The sequence below is a fragment of the Xiphophorus maculatus genome, chromosome 24, assembly GCF_002775205.1.
Source record: "Xiphophorus maculatus strain JP 163 A chromosome 24, X_maculatus-5.0-male, whole genome shotgun sequence".
NCBI classification, from domain to species: domain Eukaryota; kingdom Metazoa; phylum Chordata; class Actinopteri; order Cyprinodontiformes; family Poeciliidae; genus Xiphophorus; species Xiphophorus maculatus.
Genome location: NC_036466.1, coordinates 795,126 through 821,661, shown reverse-complemented (window position 1 = coordinate 821,661; position 26,536 = coordinate 795,126). Strand labels below are relative to the sequence as shown.

The following is a 26,536-nucleotide window of genomic DNA, read 5'->3' as shown; positions in this document are numbered from 1 at the left end:
TTTACTATAACTATTTGGCACACATTTAGATTTGACTCTGTTAAAATTTCATTAACAAAATTAATTTTACTATGATTGGATGTTGAAGTGATTTCAACCTGTATGTCCTTTAATAGTGGATGATCTAAGAGTTAATAGCACATCTTGAGCTAAAGGTCACTGATTCTCTCGGCTTTCCCATCAGAAGTACATGTCTCGTAGTTGAATACTTGTAATAACTGATTAATTTACATGATCAACACATTTCTGCCTGACTTCCTCTCTTGCCTCATTTGTTGCAACACTGACGCTTTTTGTCATAATCAGTTTTTAAATTATTCACACCTCAGAATTGCACCAACCTTCTTCTCAGAATTAATTGTGTCGCCCCTAGCTAGCTAAGGGCCACTGATTCATTTAGCGAATGTGGCGTGTCAGGTAGCTGGAGGAGGAAAACCTGTAAACCAATCAAATTATTATCAACGTTCATTGTGCTTATTACTTTTGACAGGGACTTTACCTTCGGAGCAGCTAGTTAACTCAAACAGACATAGGCTGTGAATGAAGGGTGAGTGAAAGGTGAATGTGGGTGAAGTGTTGCAGAGAAAACTCCTTCTACTGCAGCGTTACTGATGGAGCCACGGCCTCATTCAGAAGGTGCTGCTTCTCACTCTCATTCTGCTCAGCACTTCCATCTGACCTTGGAGGATAACTTGGTAAACATCAAGTGTTTTCAGATGTTGTTCTACTCTTATGAAAAAATGTTGATGATGCTTTCATTTCTAAGATGAACTGATGGTGGGGGCACAGGAACCTCATGGGTTTACAAAAAGATGTGCACGTTCCAATCTTTCTCCATCATTTGTAACATATCAAAATTTAAAAAATGGATTTCATATAATAGACCAACACTAAACAGTACATTGCAGTGACATGGAAAGAAAAATTCAACAGTTTTGAAATAAAAATCAGTCATTTGTGAAACTCTATTTTGGTGTCTTGCTGCAGAATCTCAGTCTGGACTTTGACTGAATCCATTTTGATCTGAACCGTTCCTCTGTATCTCTGGCTGTTTGTTTAGGTTTGTTGTCCTGCTGGAAAGTGAACCTTCAGCAAAATCTCAAGTCTTCTGCCGCTTCTAACTGGTTTCCTTTCAGGATTGTCCTGGATTTAGCTCCATCCATCTTTCCATCAACTCTGTCCAGCTCATCGGTCCCTGCTGTTATTCAGCTATATGTTATTGTGTCGATCCAATGCAAATCTATAATACACTTCACTACTTCACATACATTTAGAGATACAGCTACAGTAAATAAGACTTTATTTATATATCTATTTAGGTCAAAGTGGGAATTACCTCCCAAGGTGGTGGAGAACGACTGAGATAAGATCCTGTGGGACTTCCTGACACAAACAGACAAAAAAATTATGGCCAACCATCCAGACATTGTGATCATTAAGCAGCAGAGGACAGGCATTATGATAATTAATTCAGCTGATAATGATTTTACCACCTAGGGACACTTAAGGGTGATTGAAATTTAATTCATCATCATCAACCTTTATTAAACCAGGATAGAAACTCATTAAAATTAAAAATATCTTTTACAAAAATGTCCTGGCAAATGGCAGCAGCACTGACTTACAGATAGATTCACTTTCACTCAACAACAACAATATCATCATTCAAAATGTGAAAACATAGATGCTTCAGTTAAGGCTGCATTTCTGCTAGATGCTAATTTCCACATGGAAACAAAGAGACTGTCATGGTAAAGAATTATGTGTGTTGGCCATAATTCATGGATGTGATATGACTTTATGATCCACAATATCTCCTTCCTTTTCTCAACTTTCACTCATTACACATGTTTGTTTTTCAAACAGCTTTAGGAAATGTGTCTGAACTTCTGAATCTGAAGAAAACTAAAAAACAAACAAACAAAAAAAACACCAATCATTATTCTGGCTTTTAGAAAATAGACGTTAACAGAGTCTAATTTACATTACTTAATTACATAATGTATGTGCATATTGTTACTTATTTTAATTATTATTTCTAATATAGTATATTTCTTTTTCTTTTTCATAAATATTTAAGTAAGCATTTGTTAAACGTTTTAGACTTAAATACTAAAACAGACTGCATTTCCCAGTGTTCATTGAGTTGGATCGACTAAAACTATCCCTGTAGTGAACCAAGCTGTATTTAAGCCAAACCGGTAAACTCTGGTTAGTTTAACACTGATACTAGTTTAACGTGCAAGTGTTTGTCAGTTTAACTGGTTAATATCAAGAGATTAACAATGTCACGCGCCATCCATGCGGTACATCGTGGGTCCGTGTAAAGTTTTTGCTTTCCTCTTTCCAGTGTGTAGTACGCATGCGCGAAGCTACGCCGGGTGAAACATGTCAACTTCCGTCAGCAGCTACAAACCTGTGAGCCATGTCATTTTCGACATGGATGGATTATTGCTCGGTAATTCATCTGTTCATCTGTTGTTTTACTTTAAGCAGCGTCATCTGAGCCGAACTTCAGCTCGTTCTCTCTGTCTGCAGCCGTGAAAACCATAACTAACGAACTCCATAGTAAAATATACCCAGTCGTGGCGTTTGCGCGCATAATTAACGTAACACATCATATTAAACACGAAGACAAGAATATTTTTGTCTTTTGAGAACGACAATTAATTCGGCTTGTTTTTCATAAATCAGTTGGCGTTATAAAGTATAAAAATCTCTGTTTGATGTTGAGGGAAGCTGGCCAACCTTTGAACAGCTCAACCTGAACTACACCTTAATAAATGAAAATCTAATTGAGCAATAATTTTAGTCCAGTCAATAAATTAATTCTTTGAAACTCGCTTATATTTAGTGATATGGTTAGTTTATTATGTTTTACAAACACTTGCGGAGGTGTACTGTACTAAGTTAGTGAGTGTTTGTCTATGACTCTATTGTAAGTATCTGGCATCAACACTTGGTCCGATTTCTTTTAGCATGAAAAATGCATCAGTGCAGCATGACATGGAGCTGATGATTGTTGGTTCCGGTGTCTATCATCTTACTCTTTACAACGAGCTCATAGATCCTCTTTGCGCGTGTTCTCACTAAAACCAGGAAGATAGAGCACATAACACCAGTTCTAAAGTCCTACACTGGCTCCCTGTAGCTCGAAGAATAGACTTTAAAATACTGTTGTTAGTTTATAAATCAGTGAATGACTCAGCACCACAAGGCATTCAGGATCTGCTGTTGTATCAACCTTCCAGACCTCTCAGGTCTTCTGGTTCTGGTTTTGCTCTGCATCCCCAGAACCAGAACCAAACAAGGAGAAACAGCTTTCAGCTTCTATGCACCACAAATCTGGAACAAACCTTCCTCCACTCAACTTTCCATTGCATAATTCATCACTCTGCAAGCAACCGGCTTCTCTATCAATGACCTTTTTTGGCTTATTTTGTTTGTGGAAGTAAACAATTTATTTTATTTTAGGAGAAATGTACTTTTGGGTTTTCATGAATTGCAAACTGAAATTATCAAAATGACCTGAACTGAAATGCTTAAAAGATATCACAGTGATCATAGCGAGTCTATATATAAAATCTGTTTTACTTTCTAAACCAAGTTACTGAAATTTAATGAGGTGCAGCTCTTTGAACTGCCTTGTTGCTGAAAAAGTGCTATAGAAATAAAACTTCTTCTTTTTCTCCTCCTATTTCTACGGTGGTCCAGAGGTCAAAAAATACACAAGTTTATCTATTACTATAAATGTTTGAAAAACCTCCTTCAGCTTGACTGGTCTGTTCCAATCAAACAACAGTAAGCCAAATTCTGGAGGCAAAATTCTCTGTTGAAATAGTTTTGTTTCATACTTTGCATCATGTGCCTTGTAGCTTTATCACACCATGACACCCTGATTCCTAAGGAGCACTACAACATGGACTAAATTAATGCAGCTAGTTTCTCCAAAAGAAAGAAAAGGGGTCAGAAGAAGCAGTAAACTTTTTATGACACACATTTATGACATAGGAACAATTATTTAAGGCTAGGTATGGACTTTAATGCCTCAAGTTGAGGTTATGAAAAAATTAGCCGTTTTTACTGATTTTACTGTGTGGTGAAATCTCGTCAGACTCCTGTAATCAGTGTTGACCATTTCAGTCCAGGTTTGACCTGCTCTAAATCTTAAGGCGCCACAGATCTGATTTAGTCCTTGTACTACAAAAGCAGTGAAATAGCCCTTTACTGATGTACCAAATTGGAAGCTGACAGTCAGATGCTAATCTTCACCTTGTGTGAAGCTTTCCCCTGCTAGCTACCAACAAAGACTAACTGAGTGGTTTTAATCAGGTGCCAGATAAAGCTCTGAAGTGATCCGGTTTCAGTCTGGCCGTATGGAGCTGATACCGAATTAGATCTGTCTTTGAAGATGGAGCTCAGAGCTGGGATGACATCACTCCCCAGCTGTTAAAAGGTAGTGGGGTGTTCATTTTGTTTCTCTGCATCTACAGGCTAGCACCAATTTTTCTATAACAAAAACTTGTTAAAAAAGACTTATTTTACAGCATAATATGCTTTGAGTTTAATGAAACAAAATTTTAAGAAGAGCAAATAAAAAGCTGATACCTCCACTACATTCAAACTGGTCAGCAGCCAGTTTGGTTAAAAAACTTAGAATTCCTTAGCAAACTTTCCCAGTCTGAATTCAGACCTTAAAGGGCATTCTTGGTGTTTTTGCTATATAAAGATGACAATGCATGTTAATCAACATGAATACATAATAGTTAAGTCAGAGAGGCTGATTTTTATCTGTAGACTGCATAAAAACAGACATGACTTTAGCTTTAAGACAGATTTATAGATAAAAAATAGTGTAATTTACAGTGAACATTTTACTAAAAATAAAACAAGTCACAACCATAAGAAAGAAAGAAAATATAAGAGCAGTTAATTAAAAAATTAATTGGTAAAGACCCCCCAAATATTAAGTAGTAGATATTGTAGATAAAATATTTAAAAATGTACATTTGTTGTGATCATCTGACTTCAGATTTTTTCTTAAAATTAAATTTTAAATGTTTAATTTAAACAGTTTTCTTACAATGTTTATATTGTAATATAACCATTACAAAATATAATATAAACAATATTTAAACATTAAAACTAGAATATAAGTAATATTCTAGTTTTAATGTAGTAAATGTATGCTAGTTTATATCATGAAAAATATTTTTTTTCTATTCTATTTTTCAGATTTGCCCATGTTTTAATTTTTTTTTTTTTTTAGTTTATCTCAAAATTTCTGCAATTTTTAGAATGTTTATTTTATTTTATTTTTTTCGGCTAAAATTTACTCCCCCGCAGCAAATAATTTTTTTCTTTTACCTTCAATAGCACTAATATGCTGTTGCAGTGTTGGACAGTCATGGCATGGAAACTAAAATAACTCCATTAAGCGCTTTTTGTCTTGAAGCGTTAGCATGTCTTCAGAGCAGCTGATTTTCAGACCACATGACAGAGATTTTTCACAATGAGCAGAACTATTACATTATTGGGCATAATGAACATTTTAAAAGTGCAGCTAAATATCACAGAATGTTCTTATTTATTTTTACTATCAAAATCCAGTTTACAGCTAAATGCTGCTTTTCAGTACCATGTTTTTTTTTTTAACGATGTCATTGTTTTAGTTGCAGCAGAAATAATTGTTGCCTTAAATCATATTGTCAATGTTATTGTTGATTTTTATGTGAATATTATGTTACCTATGTAACATAATATGAGAATCTCCCACTGTCTTCAAGTCATATATAGGTCTAACTGTAAGAAAATATTTGGTTTAATATCCATTTTATTTCCCAAGTTAAAGTTTCTGGTTTGTTTCTTGTATATGACCACCTTTAGATCTGTTTGTATTATAGCCATTTCCCTGAAGCTAGTCTGTGGCATCAAACCAAATGTCTGTTTTATAGCAAACCCTAAGCAGCACTTTAGATGAGATCTTTTGTCTCTTTCTGTCTTCTTATTTTAGACACAGAACGACTTTACACAGTGTCTTTCCAGGAAATATGCGACCGCTTCGGGAAGCAGTACACCTGGGATGTGAAGTCGTCTGTGATGGGGAAAAAGGCTCTGAATGCTGCCCAGATTATCCGGGATTCCTTGGATCTTCCCATGACAGCTGAGGAGCTGCTGAGGGAAAGCAGGCAAATACAGGAGAGGATTTTTTCGTCGGCCAAACTTCTGCCAGGTTTGTCTTATTTACCACTCCCATTCTCCATGTTTTAAACATTTCAATAGATAATTGTAGGATCAACACACTTTTCCACCTATACGTCTACACAAAGCCTTTTCATGCTTACATTTTGGTACATTGGCATGTTTCCGTTAAACAAATTTATTTTCAAAATGTCAAATTGGGTAATTATATGGTCAATGGAAATGTATCTAAAGTTATTCTGTATTGGAAGCAAATTATGAAATGAATACTGCACTTACTCCCATGAAGAGTGGACAGAAACACCTGACCAGACCTGGAAACATTTAGAGCAGGTTTGTGTGGTTTTCTGTAACCAGCCCTGTTTGACCTGATCTGTCATTTTGTTGCTCATGAACCAGGCGTGGAGAAACTTGTAAACCATCTGAAGAAGCACCACATCCCCATCGCTGTGGCAACCAGCTCAGCTGATGTGACCTTCAAGCTGAAGACCAGTGCACACACAAACTTTTTTGCTCTGTTTGATCACATTGTTCTGGGCGACGATCCCGATGTAAAAAACGGCAAACCTGAGCCCGACTCCTTCCTGGTGTGTGCCAGCAGATTCAGCCCTCCAGCCTCCCCAGAGAAGGTAGGAACTCCAGATTACAGATACAATCGGTGTCAGAGTTTCTTTTCATGCTCTACTGAGAAACAAACACAATTATTTCAGAGTGAAACAGATATCTGTGTGCCTTAAAGAGGTTGTTGAGAGCAGTGGGAAAAGTTTTAAAGCTACAGTCAGTCAGGGAATGTAAGCTGCTGATTCTGTGTGTTGAAGATAACTACTAATGTAGGCCAACCTTCTTCCTGTGTTGGTGTGGTGTGATATGCATTTCCATCAAATGCATTTTCTTTAGAAGACTTCAGGTGTTTTATGAGTTTGTTTTTAAGAAACGCCTCATGTAAAGCTTTCCACAAAAAGCTTTTTATTACTTTTGTGAACCAAGGTTACCAAATTCATAAGGGCTTTTTGCAAAGGGAGAATAACATTTTTTGTGTGGGTGATGAACTTTGAAATTGCTGTTGGGCTTTTGTTTCCTGTTCTGTTATTAAAAGCAACAACCTGAGGGACGTCTGGGGTTCTGGTGTCGACACATCAGTGACATTTCTCTATGAGCCTTTCACCAAATTCAAGACGGGATTTTTTTTTTTTTTACATCAATCTTTACTGCTTCAGTTCCAGACATTCTCTGATTCCTGACTCACAATTTTTAAAAAAATCCTAATATCTTCAGAATTTTTTCATTTTGTTACAATTTTTTAGCCAATCTTTGCATTTGATGATGACTTAAAGTTAGTGGTTCCTTAAAACAAGTGAGAAAATTGGAGGACAAAACAAATATCAGGGCTAAAAACCTGAAATCTTAAAAATGACTTTATTGGTGCTGGAATGTTATTTTATGCATGTCAAATAGTTTCCCCCGCCCTCCAAAGATCACATTTAAATTTAGCAAACTACAAACTACAGTGGACCCCGTTTCTATTCATGGTTTAGTATTTGCAGATTTTTCTGTGGAACGCAAATCCAAATTATTTGACAATTTTTCTTACAGCATATCTAAAATATATAAAAAAACACCTTGTAAAGCTGGAGTACCTCAGCGCAATGCTACTTCATATGCTATCGACTGGACAATCCAGTAGTGCCATGGATTTTTCTTGCTGTTGTTTCTTCCTTTAAACATGTCAGAAAACTGAACATGATGAAAAATGGTTCGATAACCAGCAGTAGCGCTACATCTATTTTTAGTGCATAGAAGATTCTGAGGTAAGTATCATCATTCTCTGCTCTGTGGACCTTCTGCACACTCAGGTGGGAAACATAGATTAAAAATACATATAAACAGATATACCTTCACCTAACCTGACTATCAGTGAATCGAATAGATCTGGAACTACATGTCAGTATGTGTCCAAAAATATCTGGTCTGTTTTAATTGAGTTTAGCAGCCCGTGCGTCACCCTGCACCTTTTTAGATTTGCATCTAATTTGTTCCATTTGCAGCGTTGCAGGCAGGACGTTATGTCACTGACACACATCCACTTAACATCCAGCACTTTGATCAAAACTGTGAAGCTTTCTGGGTTCGGATGCTTTTTGAGATGCGTGTTCAGACTGTCGGCAACCTTTTGCTCTGTTGAGTCAGGCTAAAATAGCTGCCAAATATTTTCCTAGGAGAACCAAATAACTGTGAGGACGACCTAGTTTAGGGCGAAATGCTCACTGTAGACAGCAGGCAGAAATGACAGTCTGATGTTAATTTGAACAAATCGCCTTATTAAAAATCCAGAATATTGATAAAATATTCAATAAAAAGGCTGCTAGATTAGTGGTGGTGTCACTGGCGTTCAGTTCTAAAAGAAGAGCAGCAATTGTTGAATAGATAACAATATGAGAGTTTGCATATATAAATCCATGAGATATTCATTAAACAGTCCTGTCTTTTAACTTTTTTCTTCATTTAAATATTTCACATTATCAAACAACTTTAATAATCAGACAAAGCCTAACCTAAGGAAACACAAATCATTGTTTTTAAAAGATTATTATATACATATATTGAGGAAAAATTTAGCTGACCCTAATTTCATTAAATCTTAATTACCAGTCATTAATCATAAAACAAGTGATCAACAAACCAGAAACACCTGGCCTGATTACTGCCAGACCATTAAAGTCAAGAAACTAAAATAGAACCAGCATCTTGAAGGATATTACCTGAGGTTCTTCATAGAGTTATTGTAGATGCTGATGGTTGTGGGCAGAAAGGATCTCCTATAGAGGTCTGTACTACAGCAGGTCTGAAGAAGCCTCTGACTGAAGATATTCTTATGTAGATGATGCTCAGTCCATAATTTTCTTGTATTTTATAAAGAATCATTCTTTGTTCTATAATCAAATGTTCCACAGTAGCTCCCAGAACAAGATGATTGATCCCATCATCTGTCTAAGCGTCTCAGATACACCCGACCACTACAGTCATCAGAGTGAGTCTGGAGTCACTCTGTGTGACTTGTGCTGTAAATCTCAGTGTTATACAATGAAAAGGAATAGTGAGAGTACAGTTCCCTGTGGTGCTCCTGTGCTTCTGGTTCGTCTCACAAACTGTGGCATGTTTATCATTTAGTTATTAATCCAGGAGATTGTTGAGGCCTCCATCTGTGTTTTCTGGAGTTTTTGAGAAAGCAGATCAGGCTGAGTTGTGTTAAATGCACTGGAGCAATCAAAGAATATGACTCTCAGAGTCCAAATGGCAATGGGTTTGTTGAGCCATCAACTCCAACTCCATGTCAATAAGCAACAGTTCATAGTCGTTGATGATTGAAGGATGAGTTTTCTTTGGTACTGGACCAAAGCAGGACGTCTTCCACAACTGAGCCTTCTTTTGGGTCAAGCTAAGTTTGATGAGGTGCCAAAGAATTTCACTTACCTGCTCTGCAGAGGGCTTCAGGACTCTAGGGATAACACCAACCTGCTCCAGTTCAGCCTCTCTAACTTCTTTTGAGAAGAGCAGCAGCATTTTCTGATTTGGTTGGTGACAAACTTGTTGAACAGAGGAACCCAGAGCAATACATAAAGCTCTGCAGGTCTGTGCCTCGGTTAAGGTTAGAGTTCATGATTCAACACAGAGAAAGAGAGACCAGGCAAAAGTGACCTCCATGGGAGAGTTCTGAGGCCAGAACCACTGCTGACTCAAAGGAAAACAAAGACCCACTTCATATTTTATGGTGGTCAAGACCTCCATCACTTTTTGAACTTAACCTCAAGGTTTCCTGAGGTGAAGAAGAGTTTAAAGAGGCAAACCCCCCAAAACTTGTGAAAGCCTGGAAAGGCATCACAAAAAGAGCAAAGTTTGGAAGTGTCATTGTTTCACAGATTTGATGTAGTTGTTGCAGCTACATAATAATCAATGTTCACTTGAATCTGTGAGTCTATATGTTCCAACTCTTTATCCAACCTAAAAGTTTGTCTGAGTTGCATTTTAGATTTACGTGTCTCTGGTCTGAGAACACCTTGGGTTTCTCTGAAGGAGCTGGTCCAGGTGGCTGACTATAATATTTACATTTTGGAAAAAAACCCACAGTTTTCATTAGATCAGTCCAACTATGGAACCAAATATCTCGTATGAAATGAACATGTATAAACATTAGATGAGAAAACAATTAAACAAGTGAAGTTGAACTAAAGGTTTAGTAATGTAATGTAATGATGATCGCTGCAGAACACATCCATTTATCACCAAACACGGACAGTAAACCTAGGGGACCTACGGTATGCATCTGTTTTAGAAAAACAGATCAAAGCTGATAACAGCTTTTGATAACTGAGAATAAATACACATAGGAAGGCAGCAATGATTTAAACAGACTGGTTGTACTTTAAAACCTTGGGATGGTGTGTGAAGGGAGAAAAAGATGATTAGTTTATCCTTTTATCCTAAGCAGGAAAAGCTACAAGCTACAGGGTATATTAATAATTTTCTTTACTGACTGCCGACATCATTAAGGCGTCTTTTAAGTTTTTCTCAGATCTACACTGACACTCTGATTTTGTTGTAATTTCTTACTTTTTTACACTGTATCGTCAATGGTTGAGTGAATATGTTAAGATTCCTTCAAATGTAGAGTTGAATGCAGGTATTTACTTGCTCTAGATAAAATGACTCAACCTTTGCTTCTTGTTTTATGATATTAAATGTGACTGACTTTTTACTGTTTTAGGACAGTTAGGATGATCAGCTCTGATTATATATGCTGAATATGAGAATAAGAAGAGATTTCTGCTAGAGGATTTCCAGATGTCTGAAGGCTTTTTCATCCATCTGTTCAGTTACAATCAAATATAACAAGCATAGGAACGTCTAGCCATCCTGACATTAACAAAGAAGATTGATTCTGTGACCCGGAAGTGAATGGGTTTTGTTGTAAAATGTGAACATTTACATCAGAACAAAAGTTAAAGACTGTATTAAGCTACTGGTGAAACTGCGAGAGAGGAGAGAAATGTCATAAGTCCTGTAGCAACATGGACTCAGAGATGAAGAAGCCATTAATTACTCCAACAGAAATAGAAAAGGGAAATTTGCACTTTGACCTCACTTTTAGAGACGTTCTCTGGTTAGATGTAACTGAAATGAAGTGCTTGGTCATAATGACCATCAGTACATTATGATCAGCATTTGAACACCATCCTGAATACCATGCAAAGTAAGTCATGTTGTGGGGTTGTTTTACTGACAGAGTGACTAAAGAGATCACATGGAAAGAACGTGTAAATATTGATGCAAGATTTCAGACCTTAGACATTCAGTCATTTTTAATGTAGCTTTTCAACATATTTTTGTTATTTTTCATCTTATCTCAGTCCCAGAGAACATTAGAGGGAAGAAATGCAAAAGTGTGAGCAAAGAGGCCTACAAAGTTCTACCAGGTCTGTCTGGAAGAATTGACCAAATTACCAGCATTTAACTCTAAATCAAACCATTTAAATGTAACTCTACCAAACAGAAAAAAAAGATGCATGAAAATGTCTGACTTTGAAGAAAATGAAAAGTTCTGTCCCTCTTTATTTTGTCATGTAACAAATGTAAATGATGTTGATAATCCTGAGTTTTAACAAGATAACTTTAGTCTGATTTTATGTCAGTGAAATTTCCCTCGATGATGATATAAAGGCCTATATTTGTGACTTACAAACATAGTCATGTTGCAGTTATTTAATCTTTCAGGTTTTGAGCATTTATGCAAACAGACCCTTGGCTTCTGGCTGATATATTCATGCTAAGTCCTCTTGCATGAAGCGCTTTTGCTGCAAACGGGTCCAGCCTGTGGCATGATGCACCTGATTTTTTTTTCTTCAATCTGCAGCCAACCATAGTAAGAACTGGCATTTTTCTTGATGAGATATGAAACTGCAGCTCAGAGGAGGGATTGACGCAGCGTTTAGTGGAATAACAGATGAAGCGTCACCCTCTGACTTCCACTTTGTGGCAAAGGAGAGAATAAAGCATGAGCGACAAGAGATGGAGAGGAGGTGGAGGGAAAGAAAAGGAGAGCAAGCAGTGGAAAAACTGCTAGCAGAAGAATGGATAGAAGGATATTAAAAGAAAAAACAGTCATGAAGTGGTAACATACAGCATGAAGAATAATCAGGTTCTCTGATTCAACTCTGATGAAAAGTCAATTATCACTGGAAGCCACAGGAGATATGATGAGGTAGCGAAAACTGAACAACAGTCATGTTTACAAATGGAGACATTCTGGAAAATTAATTTAATTTTAGGTAAACACAAAATACTAACCTTGTTTTAGTGATTAAAATCGATGTTAGGAAACCCTACTACGTCCTTCCTTCTTTGGAAGATGTTTCTTGTCTCCATCTACCAGCTCTAATAGTTTGCCCCACTCCTCTCTTAACTTGGAGATGTTTGAAGGGTATCTTGTATGTTCAGATCATTTCAACTTCACACAGCATTTCAGTGAGAACATGTGGGCTTTGACTAGGACTACAGCTTTCCATTTCTTAATTCTTGGCCAGTGTTTAATGAATTTACTGGTGTACTTTAGTTTGTTGCCATGTTGAAAGGTCCAGTTCGGATTTAGTTCAGCTGTTTTTACAATTGGCCTCATAATTTCCTCAACCACCTTATGATACACAGTAGAATTAATGTTGGATTCAGTAACATTGAGCTGCAGCAAAACATTCCCAAATCATAACACGTCCACTTCTATACTTCACAGATGGCATGGGCTACTTTTGCTGGAAAGCTTTACTTGGTCTAGGCCTTCTGGTGTCCTAATAATTTAGTTTTAGACTCATCTGTACTTTCAAGTGTTGAAATGGTCCAGTCAAAGGACAGTCCTAAGTCCAATTCACAGTCTGTGGCAATAGGTGAAAGTTGCTTTTCTTCTGTATGCATTTATCTTGTCAGTTTCAACTAAAAGGAAAGGTGATGAATAATGATTGTAATTATACATCATAATGTAGTTATATTGCCAAGCATATTAATGGAAGTCCAGGTCCTTTAGCTTCTGATGTCTAGGTTGATTGAAAAGTAAATGTCTTTCAAATTGTTCCAAAGCTGTTAGTGAGACAAATTATTTTTCTATAGCTTTGCTCTGAGGCTGGACTAAGATTAATGAAAAATGAAAGTGAACTAGTTTGTGCTCAGACTGATGAAGAGAGCGAAAAGGAACCAGTTGGTTGTCTGTCATTAATCACACAGAGCATTGCACCTGGGGAAGTCTTGATGATCCAGATATTTAAATCAGGTGTAATTAGGAAATGGGTTTTACAGTTTCAACACTGAATTGACTATTTCTTGTTTTGATAAACCTTCCCAGTAGTCATCCCTCAGCAGGCTGCGGACATTCGATGAATTCCTTTCACAATGCTCACAATAGTAATCACTCATTCTGACAACACATGATTACAAATTCTAGGCTCAATTATTAAATTACTGAGCAAAAAAAGAATGACTTAGTTGTTTAGGTAACATCTACCATGCATTAGTTGCTGTATTAGCTTTGACTCATCATTACCAGTGTAAGTTTAAATGTCTAAAGGAAGTTAGATGTTGCTGTCTATCAACTTCAGTTCTTTAGCACACATTTTACTAGTTAGCTAAAACAGCTGGCAGCACGTACATCTTTTTCTCTGATCCTTGCAGTTAAGGATCGATTCTGAGACGGTTCTTTCTGACTGCACTAGAAATGTTTCTAAACTTTTTCAATATTGTGTAGTATTTTTTATTAAATCCAGATTTGGGCATAGCTTTTTGCTGAACAACAACACGTCTCCACCACTGTCGGCTCATTTGCTAGTGTTATAAGATGTGGGGTCACAGGTCATTACTGCTCCAGTCCAAGTCAAGTCTAAAGTTCTGATTTGAGTCCAGAACTTTTAGTGGCTAATCCATTGTTGGGTTAAGTTCTAGTTTTTTGTTAAAATTTTTTTCCCTTTTTTTTTCCAAAAGCACTAGATAATATAAGCTAGTTTCAGGGAAGCTAATACATGGAGTCGTTTTACTGAGACACTTAACTGAGAACCAAAAAGTGTCAAATTAATGTTGATTTGATGCTTTATTTTATGTGAATGTTCAGCATAAAAAAATTATTTGCCTGAAATGTATGGAATATATTTGTTGTGTTAGGCAACTTTTTGAATTTGTTGTTCAATCTTCATCGTATAAAGTCTGAAGCATCAGCTGAATGCTCTCAATAGAGCAACTCTTTTTCACTATACTTTGAAATTCCACATCCTCTACTCTGCCATAACGTTTCTTAGTCCTAATTATGATTTATGATTTAATTATGATATGTTTTGTAGTTCTGGAATTTGCCTTGTTAACCCTTTCACAGGTGAGTTCTAAGGAGGTTGGTATTTCCTCCCCAAATTTCTCTCTTGTGCTTTCAGACACTAGCTCTTCCAAGCACTCAGAACTTCAGATATTCATACTGATTTCTACTTAGATTTAAGTACAATTGACCTCTCTGAAACTAATTAAGTGTTCCTGGGACTGTGTGTTATAATCATATTATGATTCTTTAACAGAGTGTCGTACAATTTTTCTGGTTATTCTTTTGACTCTACAACTTATTTTGTCAAAGTATCATAAGATACAATACAGCATGAAAAGTTATTCCCCATGATTAAAAATGTGACCAATATCTCCAAAAAGTGGTCCATGTGGTTTCAAGTTCACCTTAATAGAAAGAGTCACAGCTGTAGGTGATCAGACTCTTGTCATCAAGGAGTTTAAATTAATATTGATTATTATTTACTGTCTATAGTGATGGATGTATTTACATCTCAAACCTTATCTGTTCATATAGTTTCCAATGTAAAAATATTTAATGAATTTCCAGGCAAGCAGTTCACCTCTGACTGTAAATGACAGGTAAGAAAGTCATAATTATCACACTGGCTCTTAATCACAACATAATGATTTTCAAATTAACCTACATCTTACCGGTCTGTGTGAAAGTAATGTCATACAACTTCCATTAAAAGGCAATTTCCCCAGGCGCGACCTCATGAAGGAGAAGTGATTTACAAATCGCTTACACTGAATGATAGTAAAGCAGGAGAAGGTTTTCACACAGAGTGGAAAGAGACGGAGAATTCCCATCTGGCCATAAGAGCTTGAGATGTGCAGATAGTGATGCTGCAACAATGCAGCAACTATTATTCTGGACCCGCCCTAACCTTGTGCGTATGTATGCTTTCATCCTCCTTTAACCATCAGGGGCTGAGAAGGTTTCATGTAATAAAGGATTGACACTGTAATCTGCAGAGAAGGAAGAAACGTTTATGATTTTCAGGAGACTCTCTGGATCCCAGACACTCGCTTATGACTGCATTTGTTTTATTGAAATTCGTCAAAATAAAATGGGAAAGGTGTTGTCGTAAAGTTTTAATTGTATGGAATCACAGTTCCTAGATTAATGTTTGCTAATTTTCTCCATTCCAGGCAGCAGTCTGTACATTATCACCAGATGGAGGAGATATCTGTATATCAATTTTATTTAAAATCAATTAAAATACTACTACTAAATACTGACTTGAGGTTGGATTTACTAAAATAAAATGTATTAAGAATCAGTGATTTTCTATTCCCTACCAACTAACTAAACTAAAAGAAGCCGAACAAACATAAGGACTAATTCTAATCCATTCACTCTGTGAAGTAGAAATGTCACCTGGACAGAAACTAGAAACAGTTTATTGAATTCTCAGAGGCTACAAAGGATTTTTGTGGCATTTTGTAAATGCTAACAACAAAATGTAATTTAAAGGGGCATTATTATCTATTTTCCAGTTGGCATTATATAGCACAACCAGTTAACTGTGCAACTTTCGCTTGTTATAAAAATGCTGTATCTATCAAATATGACTTAAAAGATATTTTGCTTTGTAATTTAATGCCTTGAAATTGGACCCCCGCCTCTTTAAAATGTCCTGCTCTTTTTGAAAATCCACCTTCAGGAAGTCATCACAACATGGCTCCATTAACCCTTTAACAACGTTTTTGCCACTTTTTCACTGAGAAGTAGCTTGTGAAACGAGCTCAGCAGATCCGCAGTACCACCAGGTGTTTGCTAATAGCCGCTGGCTAGTCTGAAGGAGCTGAGTGGGGGAGTCATCAGTTTTTTTTTTAAACTGCAAGAGGAGCTGCTTCTCAAAGGCGGCGTTAGGTCCACACATGTTTTGCAGAGCTGAATGGTTGCCATTCAGCTACCATGATTTCTTAAATATGCATGAAATAATCAAAGTACAGTAACACTCCGGCATGTTTTTGATGGAATAACATACAACATGATGTAAAGCTCAAAAACGTTGATTTCACATAATACTGCCCCTTTAAGAGATGTAAACCAGACAGCAGCGGAAAGAAAAAAGCACCTTACTTGAAGGTCCAGATCATGTTTGACCATCTCAGCTGATCACTGATTTATCACAAGCACTTTTCCATATGTTGGAAGGCAGTGCGGTTATTTCTGGCTTCAGTTGTTGTTGGACATGTTGATGGTCACAATTATAATGATGGAACCAGAGTCTTCAATGAACAAACATCAGATTAGTAATTCTAAACACATACGTTCTCCTTTAGTTGCATATTTCTTTCCTCATAAACAGTTTGACAATAGCAATTATTTTTATCTGTGGTTGTACAAAGCTGACTGAATGATACTAATGAATGAATTACAGTACATACCAGACAGATAATAATTATTAAGAAGTTGTGAAACTCAAGGTCAGGCTCCCCATAACACTAAAACTGATTAGGATGGAAGTTTTCAGTAATGACATTTAGTGAGTCGTTAATAACTTCCATGCCTTTGACTTTACTTACTTTTACTTGAAAAAAAACGTCACCCTGTCCTTGCATTTTGTGTATCACTCAGACTTTAAATGAGTGGGTAAATCCGGCTGCAGGGTCAGACACGATCATGAGCCCAGCAGAGGAAGCTGGGTGGCGCTGAGATTTCCCAGACACTCATTTTAGCTCAATTATGATATTTGATGAATACCCAGGGCTGTCTGAGGGATTTACTCCCAACCATATGCTTTCTGTTTAAACTCAGCTCACTGGCACATTATCTTCTAATTAAAATATGTTTCCTGTTTATTGCAGTTACTTAGTGAATTCAGATGAAGCTCAAACTGGGGCTGAAATTTAAATATCCAGCAATTTTCCATAATGAATTCAATGTTGCTTTACTTTGCATGGAAACCTTAGAACCAAATCCCATTTCCTAGAGTTACAACTATATTATCCCACCTGATATGGACTGTGATTTTTATCGTGATATTTTTTCATACTGTTGTAATAACAATAAAAAGATAAAAAATATTTATTACTTTTTTAGTAGCAGCAATCATAGTCCCACAAACACAAATACTGTTCTTGAAAAACATTCCCATTTGAAACTGCCTTAAACAAGTGTGATTTCTATAAACTACACATAGTTACTGTATTTAATCATATTTATGATTTTACTGATATTTATTGATACTCTCATAGAACAAATAATGGGGAAAATAATAACAATAAAATAAAAATATATATTTTAATAGAACCAATAAAGGTTCTATTTTTATCACAGTTATGCAATGCATCAAAATTGTCTGAACGTAAAAGAGTAATAACAAAAACCCTCCCAGCTGCACATCATTCAAAACCAGAGGCAATACTAATATGGTTAACATTAACGAAGCACTACTACATTAGCAAAACGGAAAGGGTATGTCCCCGTTGGAGACCTGAGAAATCGCTGATTGGACAATAGGCATGAATAGGACCACATAGTGTGGCCAATAGGACCATATTATCCGCAAAAAGCAGAGACGTGATCCTAAGGCTACCAAAATGGATCCCCTAAACACCTTGGCTGCGCCTAGAAATTCTGTCCATGAAAGTAATGAACAGAATTGGTGACAAAGGGCAACTCTGGTGGAGTCCAACTCTCACCGGAAACGAGCCCGACTTACTGCCGGCAATGCGGACCAGACTCTGACACCAGTCATACAGGGACCTGACAGCTCATATCAAAGGGCCCGGTACCCCATACTCCTGGAGAACCCCCCACAGGGCTACCCAAGGGACACGGTCGAACGCCTTCTCCAAGTCCACAAAACACATGTAGACCGGTTGGGTGAACTCCCATGGACCCTCCAGGACCCTGCCGAGGGTGTAGAGCTGGTCCAGTGTTCCACGACCAGGACGAAAACCACACTGCTCTTCCTGAATCCAAGGTTCGACTGTCGGACGGACCCTCCTCTCCAGGACCTCTGAATAGACCTTGCCAGGGAGGCTTAAGAGTGTGACCCCTCTACAATTGGAGCACACCCTCTGGTCCCCCTTTTTGAACAGGTGGACCACCACCCAGTCTGCCAATCCAAGGGAACTGCCCCCGATGTTCATGTGATATTGCAGAGTCGTGTCAGCCAACACAACCCTACAACATCCAGAGCTTTAAAGAACTCTGGGCGAATCTCATCTACCCCCAGGACCCTGCCAACGAGGAGCTTTTTAACTACCTTGGCGACCTCGTCCCTAGAGATTCGAGAGCCCAACCCAGACTCCCCTGGCTCAGCTTCCTCAATGGTTGGCATGTTGGTGGGATTGAGGAGGTCTTCGAAGTATTCTGCCCACCGGCCCTCAACGTCCCGAGTTGAGGTCAGCAGCACACCATCCCTACTATAAACAGTGTTGGTGCTGTACTGCTTCCCCCTCCTGAGGTGCCGGATGGTGGACCAGAATCGCCTCGAAGCAGTGTGGAAGTCTTTCTCCATGGCCTCTCCAAACCCCTCCCACACCCGAATTTTTGCCTCAGCAACCACCTGAGCCGAATGTTGCTTCGCCCACCGGTACCTATCAGCTGCTTCCTGAGTCCCACAGGCCAAAAAGGCCTGATAGGACTCCTTCTTCAGCCTGACAGCATTCCTCACCGAAGGTGTCCACCAACAGGTTCGAGGGTTGCTGCCTCGAGAGGCACTGACAACCTTGCGGCCACAGCTCCGATAAGCCGCCTCAACAATGTAGGCACGGAACATGGTCCACTCAGACTTAATGTCCCCCACCTCCCCCTGAACATGTTCAAAGTTCTGCCGGAGATGGGAGTTAAAGCTCCGTCTCACAGGGTATTCTGCCAGATGTTCCCAGCAGACCCTCACAACACGTTTGGGCCTGCCAGGTCTGACCGGCATCCTTCCCCACCACCGGAGCCAACTCACCACCAGGTAGTGGTCAGTGGACAGCTCTGCACTTCTCTTCACCCGAATGTCCAAGACATACAGCTGCAGATCCGATGAAACGATGACAAAGTCGATCATCGAGCTGCGGCCTAGGGTCTCCTGATGCCAAATGCACATATGGACACCCTTATGCCTGAACATGGTGTTCGTTATGGACAATTACGTTATGACGAGCACAGAAGTCCAACAACAGAACACCACTCGAGTTCAGATCGACCACACGTTCCTCCTAACCATGCCCCTCCAGGTCTCACTGTCATTGCCCACGTGAGTGTTGAAGTCCCCCAGCAGAACAAGGGAGTCCCCAGGAGGGGCACTCTCCACTACCCCCTCTAAGGACTCCAAGAAGGGTGGGTAATCTGAACTGTCATTTGGCCCGTAATCACAAACAGTGATATGCTCCACTCATGGTTCTGTGATGCTGTATTGATTCTTTTAAAGCTCACGGTGTGGAATGTTACTGGTTCAATTTGTGGTTCAGGGATGATCAGAGGAATCTCGGAAAATTGATCATCTTTATGGTTTTATGATGGAAATGTTATTTTTGAAAGAGCAGAAAAAGCTCTAACACTTAATGTAATGGATTTAACCATAACGATAGAAAATTGCTACATCTTAGTGTTTTTCCAATGTAAAAAAATTACTTCATGAAATATTATCAATTTGTAATAGTCTTTTGACTTTTAACCCTCTAAAAGCCTGTATGTTTGCTTAACTTCTAAAATAATTTCCATCAAAAACTATGAGTATTTGATTTTATAAATTTTAATCCTTAGGCCAACATTATTTATTTATTCTTTTATTTTTACAGTGCAACATTTTTAAACCTTCCCTTTCTCAAAATCTGCTGTAAAAATGTTATACTTGTTCTGAGGCAGTATTAGATCCAATGTGGTTCAAAGAAAAAAAACACAATGTGGCCACAGAGGAGAACATTTTTGCCAAAAAAGCACAGAAATATCTAATTATTTTCAAATATTGACAATAAAAAAATCTGAGTTTAATCTTTACATTTTTGGTAGAAATTCACTCCTTTTTTCTACAATGTCTTTTAAACCCAGTTATAATATTCTGACATTGTAAAGTCAGAATAGTTTTTCAAGACAGTATAGATGATTGATGTGTGTCATCTAATAATCAGTGAAGTTTGTAAATATCAGTCATGCCATTTCCTGCTTCTATTTGGCTATATTTTCTTTTTTTTCTTGGCTATCTATATTTTTCAACCTAGTTTATGTTGTCAGATTGACTTAGTCTGAATTAACAGCAATCATTGTACTATGTCACATCCATATTTGCTGCAGCAAACATTAAAACTGGGCTGGATGAGGGCAAAACCCTCTGACTCCACCTGGATGCTCCTGTCCATCATCCATACTCAGTTTTTTTGTGTTCTTTACAACATCATTAAAGGAATGTTACACATTCTTCACTCACTCTACCTCAGGCTCTGGGATCATTTAAAAAATGTAATAAGCAATCTGTCACTGTCATTTATTTACTGCTGCTGCTTGCAGATCATAAACACGTAAACACACCTTGTCATCTATAATTATAGAGTGTTCTGTGTGAGACAAATGTATACGGGTTCGTTTTGCATCATGTATCAGTCATGCATTTCGGCTGTAGTGACAATGGTGATTATGGCTGCTGTCTTTCTTTAGCATCTATCAGTAGAAGCAAGATATTTGATTTGTATTCCATGCATGTGTGTCTTCATGATGCAGCTACTGCACTCCCTGAACTTTATCTTGTTTAGTCACAAATCAAGCACAGACTCCAGTGTATTTAGTTTCTGACAGACGAACACAATGTTGTGGATAATTGGAAACTGGAGGAAAAAGATGGATGGTTTTCATGTTCCCTTTTTTCCAAAAATGTGTTTGTTTGTATCCAACCCCTGAATCAAAACTTTGTAAGATCTACATTGACTGCAGTTCCAGCTGTAGGTCTTTGGGTAATGACTGGAGCAGCTTAGCACAAGTTTCTGCTCTTTCAGATTCAATCATATTGTATGGAAACATCAGTTTTCTAGTGTTGCCACAGATGCTGGACACGGAAAGGATGATTTTATTTTTAATTCAAGAAAAATCCTTTTTGAAGTGTATTTTTTTCTCTCAAATTATATTGAGAAAAAAAGACAATTTGGTTTGTCTGTTTATGGGTCCCTAGCTGCTATGGGTGGCAGTATCATGGTCAGAGCATGGCTTGACCCATAGGTTTATGGGTTTATGGAGACCTAGGTTATAAGTCCCCATAAACCTATAATATAGGTTTATGGGGACCTGTAAGCTAAATCTAGATGTAACCAACCCAAACCCATTTGAAATGGCCAGAAAATGAGCTGCTGCAATCCACTTTAATCAAAAAGTTGCTTTGCATCGTATGCACAAAGTGCGCAGACACGGTAATATTAAGGACATAACCCGTAGAACAAGGATTCTCTGTAGATTTTTCTTGATATAAAACAGCGTGTCAAGTATCACGGCACCAGGTATCTCATCTTCTCACTCCGGATTCTTTTGAACTGAAAAAAATCCATCAGTAGGCACATTTTAAAGTTGGAGTTACATTCCACAGAAACATCTACTAAAAGTGAACCACAAACAAAAGAGAGTCCACTGTATTACTGTATCAGCCTCATCCATCTTTCCATTAGCTTTGACCATAATACTGCCACCACCATGTTTCACAGTGGGATGGAGCTTTGAGGGTGTTTGTCTTCAATCTCAAGTAATATTTTCCACATTAGACCGAAAAATGTAAATTTCGGTCTCATCTGGCCAGAGCCCCTTCTTCCATATGTTTACTGTTTCCTGTACATGACTTGTAGAGCTTTCTTTCTCAATGCTGGTGTAAGGATTTGTTTTTTTCTGTGTATTCATTTAGGTTTCTGTGTCTATTGAGTCTATTGACAGTGTTGTCTTGTCTACCCCTTGATTGTTCCCAGCTGTGTCTCGTTTCCCTGATTACCCTCTGTGTATTTAATCCCACCTGTGTTCCTTGCTTCCTGTCAGGTTCTTGTCTAGTCGTTTTGTCTTGGCCTGTCTCCTGTCAAGTCTGCTTTCAGTTATTTGATTGTGACCAGTTGCTACCAGTTTTGAGCCTTAGCCTTCTGCTCATTCTGTGCTGCCTGGACTTGGATTATTGTTTTTTTCATCATTAAATTCATCACTTCATTCTCAACAATCTGGGTCCACAGCGTCTCCCTTACTACTTCTCACTGCATATCATGACAGATGGTTGATTTTCAGTCGTGAAAATGCTAAACTGATTGTGTGGATCTGGCTATAACACCCCAATAAAATGGGATTTGGGTTAATAAATGTTTGTTGTTTGAGTGTGAGAGAATGTGAAAACGTTTTGGTGGTATTAATACTTTTCTAAGGCACTCTGTTGTGTCCAGTATTGTGAGGATTATAAGGTCTTCCCTGTAGAATCAGATCAGTTGCATGTAAATACCTTATAATTGTGCATGGCTCATTAGCAAAGCGCTTGGTGAAGGGGAGGAAGAGTGATTAGTGAGGGGAGGTCATTTCCATGGCATTGTGACATGACCATGACACCTCAGAAGGGTTCCTAGTGATGCTATATAGCAGTGGTTCCCAAAGTGTGGGGCTCGCCCCCTAGAGGGGGCACAGTACCATTGCAGAGGTGGCGCGGAAGAGGTATGGATGAATGAAAAAAAAACTGTGTTTCTCTGTAAAGAGGGTTTGCAGTGTGTTTTGTTGCAATCTGAAGTGTGAAATAAACTTCAGTGAAGTTTGAAAACAAAGTATGTGTATAGGTTTATGTCTGGTTGAACGATGTGTGTGTCTAGTTGATCTTCTTTTCTTTTTTGGGGGGCATTTTATTGTAATCCATATGGGGGCCAAGAAAATCTTTGGCAACCACTGCTATATAGTGTTCTGATTAATTCATAGGTCTAAATTGAGGAATAATGCATGTATACTGAGATCAGTGAGGGGCTATTTATTGATCTACTGCATCATGACTGTTTGCATTGTGCTTCAGTAATATCAATGTTAACTGTTTTTATTGCTAGGGATTAAGAAATGCTATTTTTGTATGAAAGTAACAAATTTATATGAACTAAAATTCTGTCATAAAGAGAAATCAGCAGTCACAAAGACAGAACAAAAATTTAAGCAGGAATAAAAAGATGAAAGAACAAATAGTCTGCTATTATAGTAGTATCTTATTTTCTATTAATAGTATGTTAATTAAATTGATGTGATCAATGCTGTCAGAGACTGCTGAAAGGTCCAACTGCACTAACTAGACAAAAACAGGAAATTCTCCACTTCCTGCTGCATTACAGAATAAATACCAACACAGATTGGTATTTATCAACAGTTTGAATTCAAAGGTCATTTACAAACTGGTCTGTAATTATCCAAGCTGGGTTTGTTGAGATCAGGTTCTGCAACACTTTGTTTAAAAACGGAAGAGGACAGATTAACACTAAGAAATTTGGGTGAAAAACTTACAGAAATATCTGCAAGATTTAAAGAGTATTTCATGTTTTTTAGTATGATGACGATGTGATCAAGCATGAGACGAAGATTGATCATCTGTAGAACAAGGGTGCTTAGACAACTTATCTTATTTTTTGCGTCAAACTGTGCTTTTCACTCTTCACATTTAAAACTAATGTATAAAAATCATTTGCTAAACAATCACAGTACGGTTTGATTGTGTTTTCTTTTACGAGTGGAGAAATGTTTTAGAATAATATACAGGAAAGATTCTGCCGTTTTGATTTGGAAAGTGAAGGTAGAATACGTTTTTTTTCAGCCAACACTTTGTGTTGACAGGAGATTAAATATTGTTTGTTTTTGTCTTATTTTGTTTGCAGCATTGTTTTTTCTTTTTTGTCTAAAAATGACCAGAAGTAGATTAATATGTAGTATGTAAACTAAACATTTGATTGGTTATGTGAATATAATCAATTTCCACAGTTTTTGTATCATCTTTTTTAATGATATTAGAAATTTGTTGTGTGCAACTCATGACCTTTGAGCTTAGCTACTGTCCAGACTGACTGGACCGGGACGTTGATCAAATATAATACAGTAAAATACAATTTACAAATTCCACCAGGATCTGACAGGCGTGGTGTGGAAAACACAGAGCAATTTGGTGGATATATTTTATTAAAATGTACAACATTCCTCTGCTTCTGCCTCGTTTTAGAGTCAAAAACTGTCAAAAAGTTCATTTAAGGTGAAGGTGTAGAAACACAACAGAATCATCATCATTATCCATCAGTTCCAATATGTCTAAATTGAAACACTGCAGTTTTTCATAAATACATAGACTGTTGTGTGTGTGTGTGTGTGTGTGCGTGTGGGTGTGTGTGTGTGTGTGTGTGTGTGAGACTTTTATGAGGCTCTCCAGTCTCTTAACTGTCCTGCAGTCTAAACAAAGACAATATAGTGAGTTAACAGGGAGCAGACCTTAAAATCTCCATTAAATGGATGTTTCACCCAGCAGAGGTAAACATTAAGTCTCAGAGGAATGCCAAGGTAAACTAACTGAGATGGAAATAGTGCTCCCTATTATTGTTTCATCTGCAGGATGGGAAGACTTAATGAACTCTGTCGCTTCTCTTTCTCTCAGTGCCTGGTGTTTGAAGATGCCCCCAACGGCGTAAAGGCTGCGCTAGCTGCAGGGATGCAGGTGGTGATGATTCCCGACGACAACCTGCCCCCCAACCTCACCCAGGGGGCCACGCTGCGCCTGAGGAGCATGGAGGAGTTTGACCCGCAGCTCTTTGGCCTGCCTACATACAGCTAAACTCAGCGCTGCTCCTGCCTCTGTGTTTCAGTTCATTGACGTCCTTTCAAAGAAACAATTAAGTATATTAATTTGCTGAGGAAAAATTGTACTGATTGTTTTCAGAGTCAGCGTCAGACTTTGGGCAATAAAGGATTATGTGTTTTATTTCACATTTTACTGCCATCTTAATATTAAACTCGGGGCTTTATGGAAGCTCTGCAGTTAATGGGACGATGAGTTGACTTCTGAAATGTATATCAAACTGTTTCTGTGGAAATCAAACATTCTTTGGCAGCTTTTGTAAACCTGTCCTACTTATGATTTTTAAAGATGATTAAAGTAAATTTACATTGATTTTACTGTACACCACAGTTTCAGTTTTTTACAATTATCTTATTTGTGATTAGCCTATTGTGATTTTGGAGGACAGGTGGCCAAGTGGGACAAAAAGGTGGCACCTTGTGCCACATAGAACAGCCGGCTGCTTTAATGTGAGATTTATTACAGGCCATCATGAATATTTAAATCAATAGCCATATGTAGTCTGATGCAGATGTTTAATTATGTTATCTAACAATCAGATTACCAACAGCAAAACAGAATATGACAATTTTTGGGGGGAGAATTAACATTTTTTTTAAAATTATTTTAGACTTGGGTTTAACAGGTCTAAAACCTGTTAGACCTGTTAACAGGCCTGGGTTTAACAGGTCAAAACCTGTTAAATCCAGAAATCCTATCCAGAAATTCAGCCACTGTTAAAAATAAAAGAAAAAGATTTTAGAAGGGCATTTTTTCAATTCAGAAAAAAGTGCAGGCACCTTAGCACCTCCTAGTGTTAATCTGTGGACATCCCAGCCTTCAAGATACTTAAAGCTCATTTCTTCTCCATCCTGTTACTCAAGTTAAACTTCAGAAAGTTGTCTTAACAACATTTAGATATGTAAATGCATTAATTATAACGTGCCTAATTTGCTGTTTATGTGAAGAACCAATTGATCTGATGCTTGTAAAACAGACCATAATGTATTCATACATTTTAGCATCTGTACATATTTTGACCTTGTGTTGATTATAGAAACTCTCCAATTTAAAGTGGCGTCTCTAATTCTGCTTTGAGGTGATGGGTCCATTAAAGCTTTGTGTTTCATAAAGAACAGCTCAGGTTCCTGAGTAGATGAAAACTCTGATGTATGATGTAGATGAATTCTTGGATTTCACTCCAGGGTTTCATGCTTTTCAGTGCAGCTTCC

The 26,536-nt window shown here is 37.7% G+C and overlaps 1 protein-coding gene across 2 annotated transcripts; it reads left to right on the top strand.

Moving 5' to 3' along the window:
- Positions 1-2,359: 2,359 nt before the first annotated feature.
- pudp (pseudouridine 5'-phosphatase) lies at positions 2,360-25,647 on the top strand. Of its 2 annotated transcripts, none has more exons than XM_005809967.3 (4): positions 2,360-2,458; positions 6,014-6,232; positions 6,601-6,830; positions 25,125-25,647. In XM_005809967.3, the coding sequence occupies exons 1-4, from the start codon at positions 2,389-2,391 to the stop codon at positions 25,299-25,301; spliced, it is 696 nt and encodes a 231-aa protein (XP_005810024.1). In that variant the 5' UTR covers positions 2,360-2,388; the 3' UTR covers positions 25,302-25,647. The 2 variants fall into 2 exon arrangements, with proteins under 2 accessions (XP_005810024.1, XP_023184971.1); XM_023329203.1 differs by having other exon boundaries at positions 2,376-2,458; positions 6,046-6,232.
- The last annotated feature ends 889 nt before the right edge of the window (positions 25,648-26,536 follow it).

Excerpts from the sequence above, each read along its gene's own strand:
- pudp (XM_005809967.3), top strand. The coding sequence starts at position 2,389 with ATGTCAACTTCCGTCAGCAGCTACAAACCTGTGAGCCATGTCATTTTC. Across the intron at positions 6,233-6,600 it reads GTCGGCCAAACTTCTGCCAG|GCGTGGAGAAACTTGTAAAC; the intron begins GTTTGTCTTATT and ends CTCATGAACCAG. Across the intron at positions 6,831-25,124 it reads CTCCAGCCTCCCCAGAGAAG|TGCCTGGTGTTTGAAGATGC; the intron begins GTAGGAACTCCA and ends TCTTTCTCTCAG.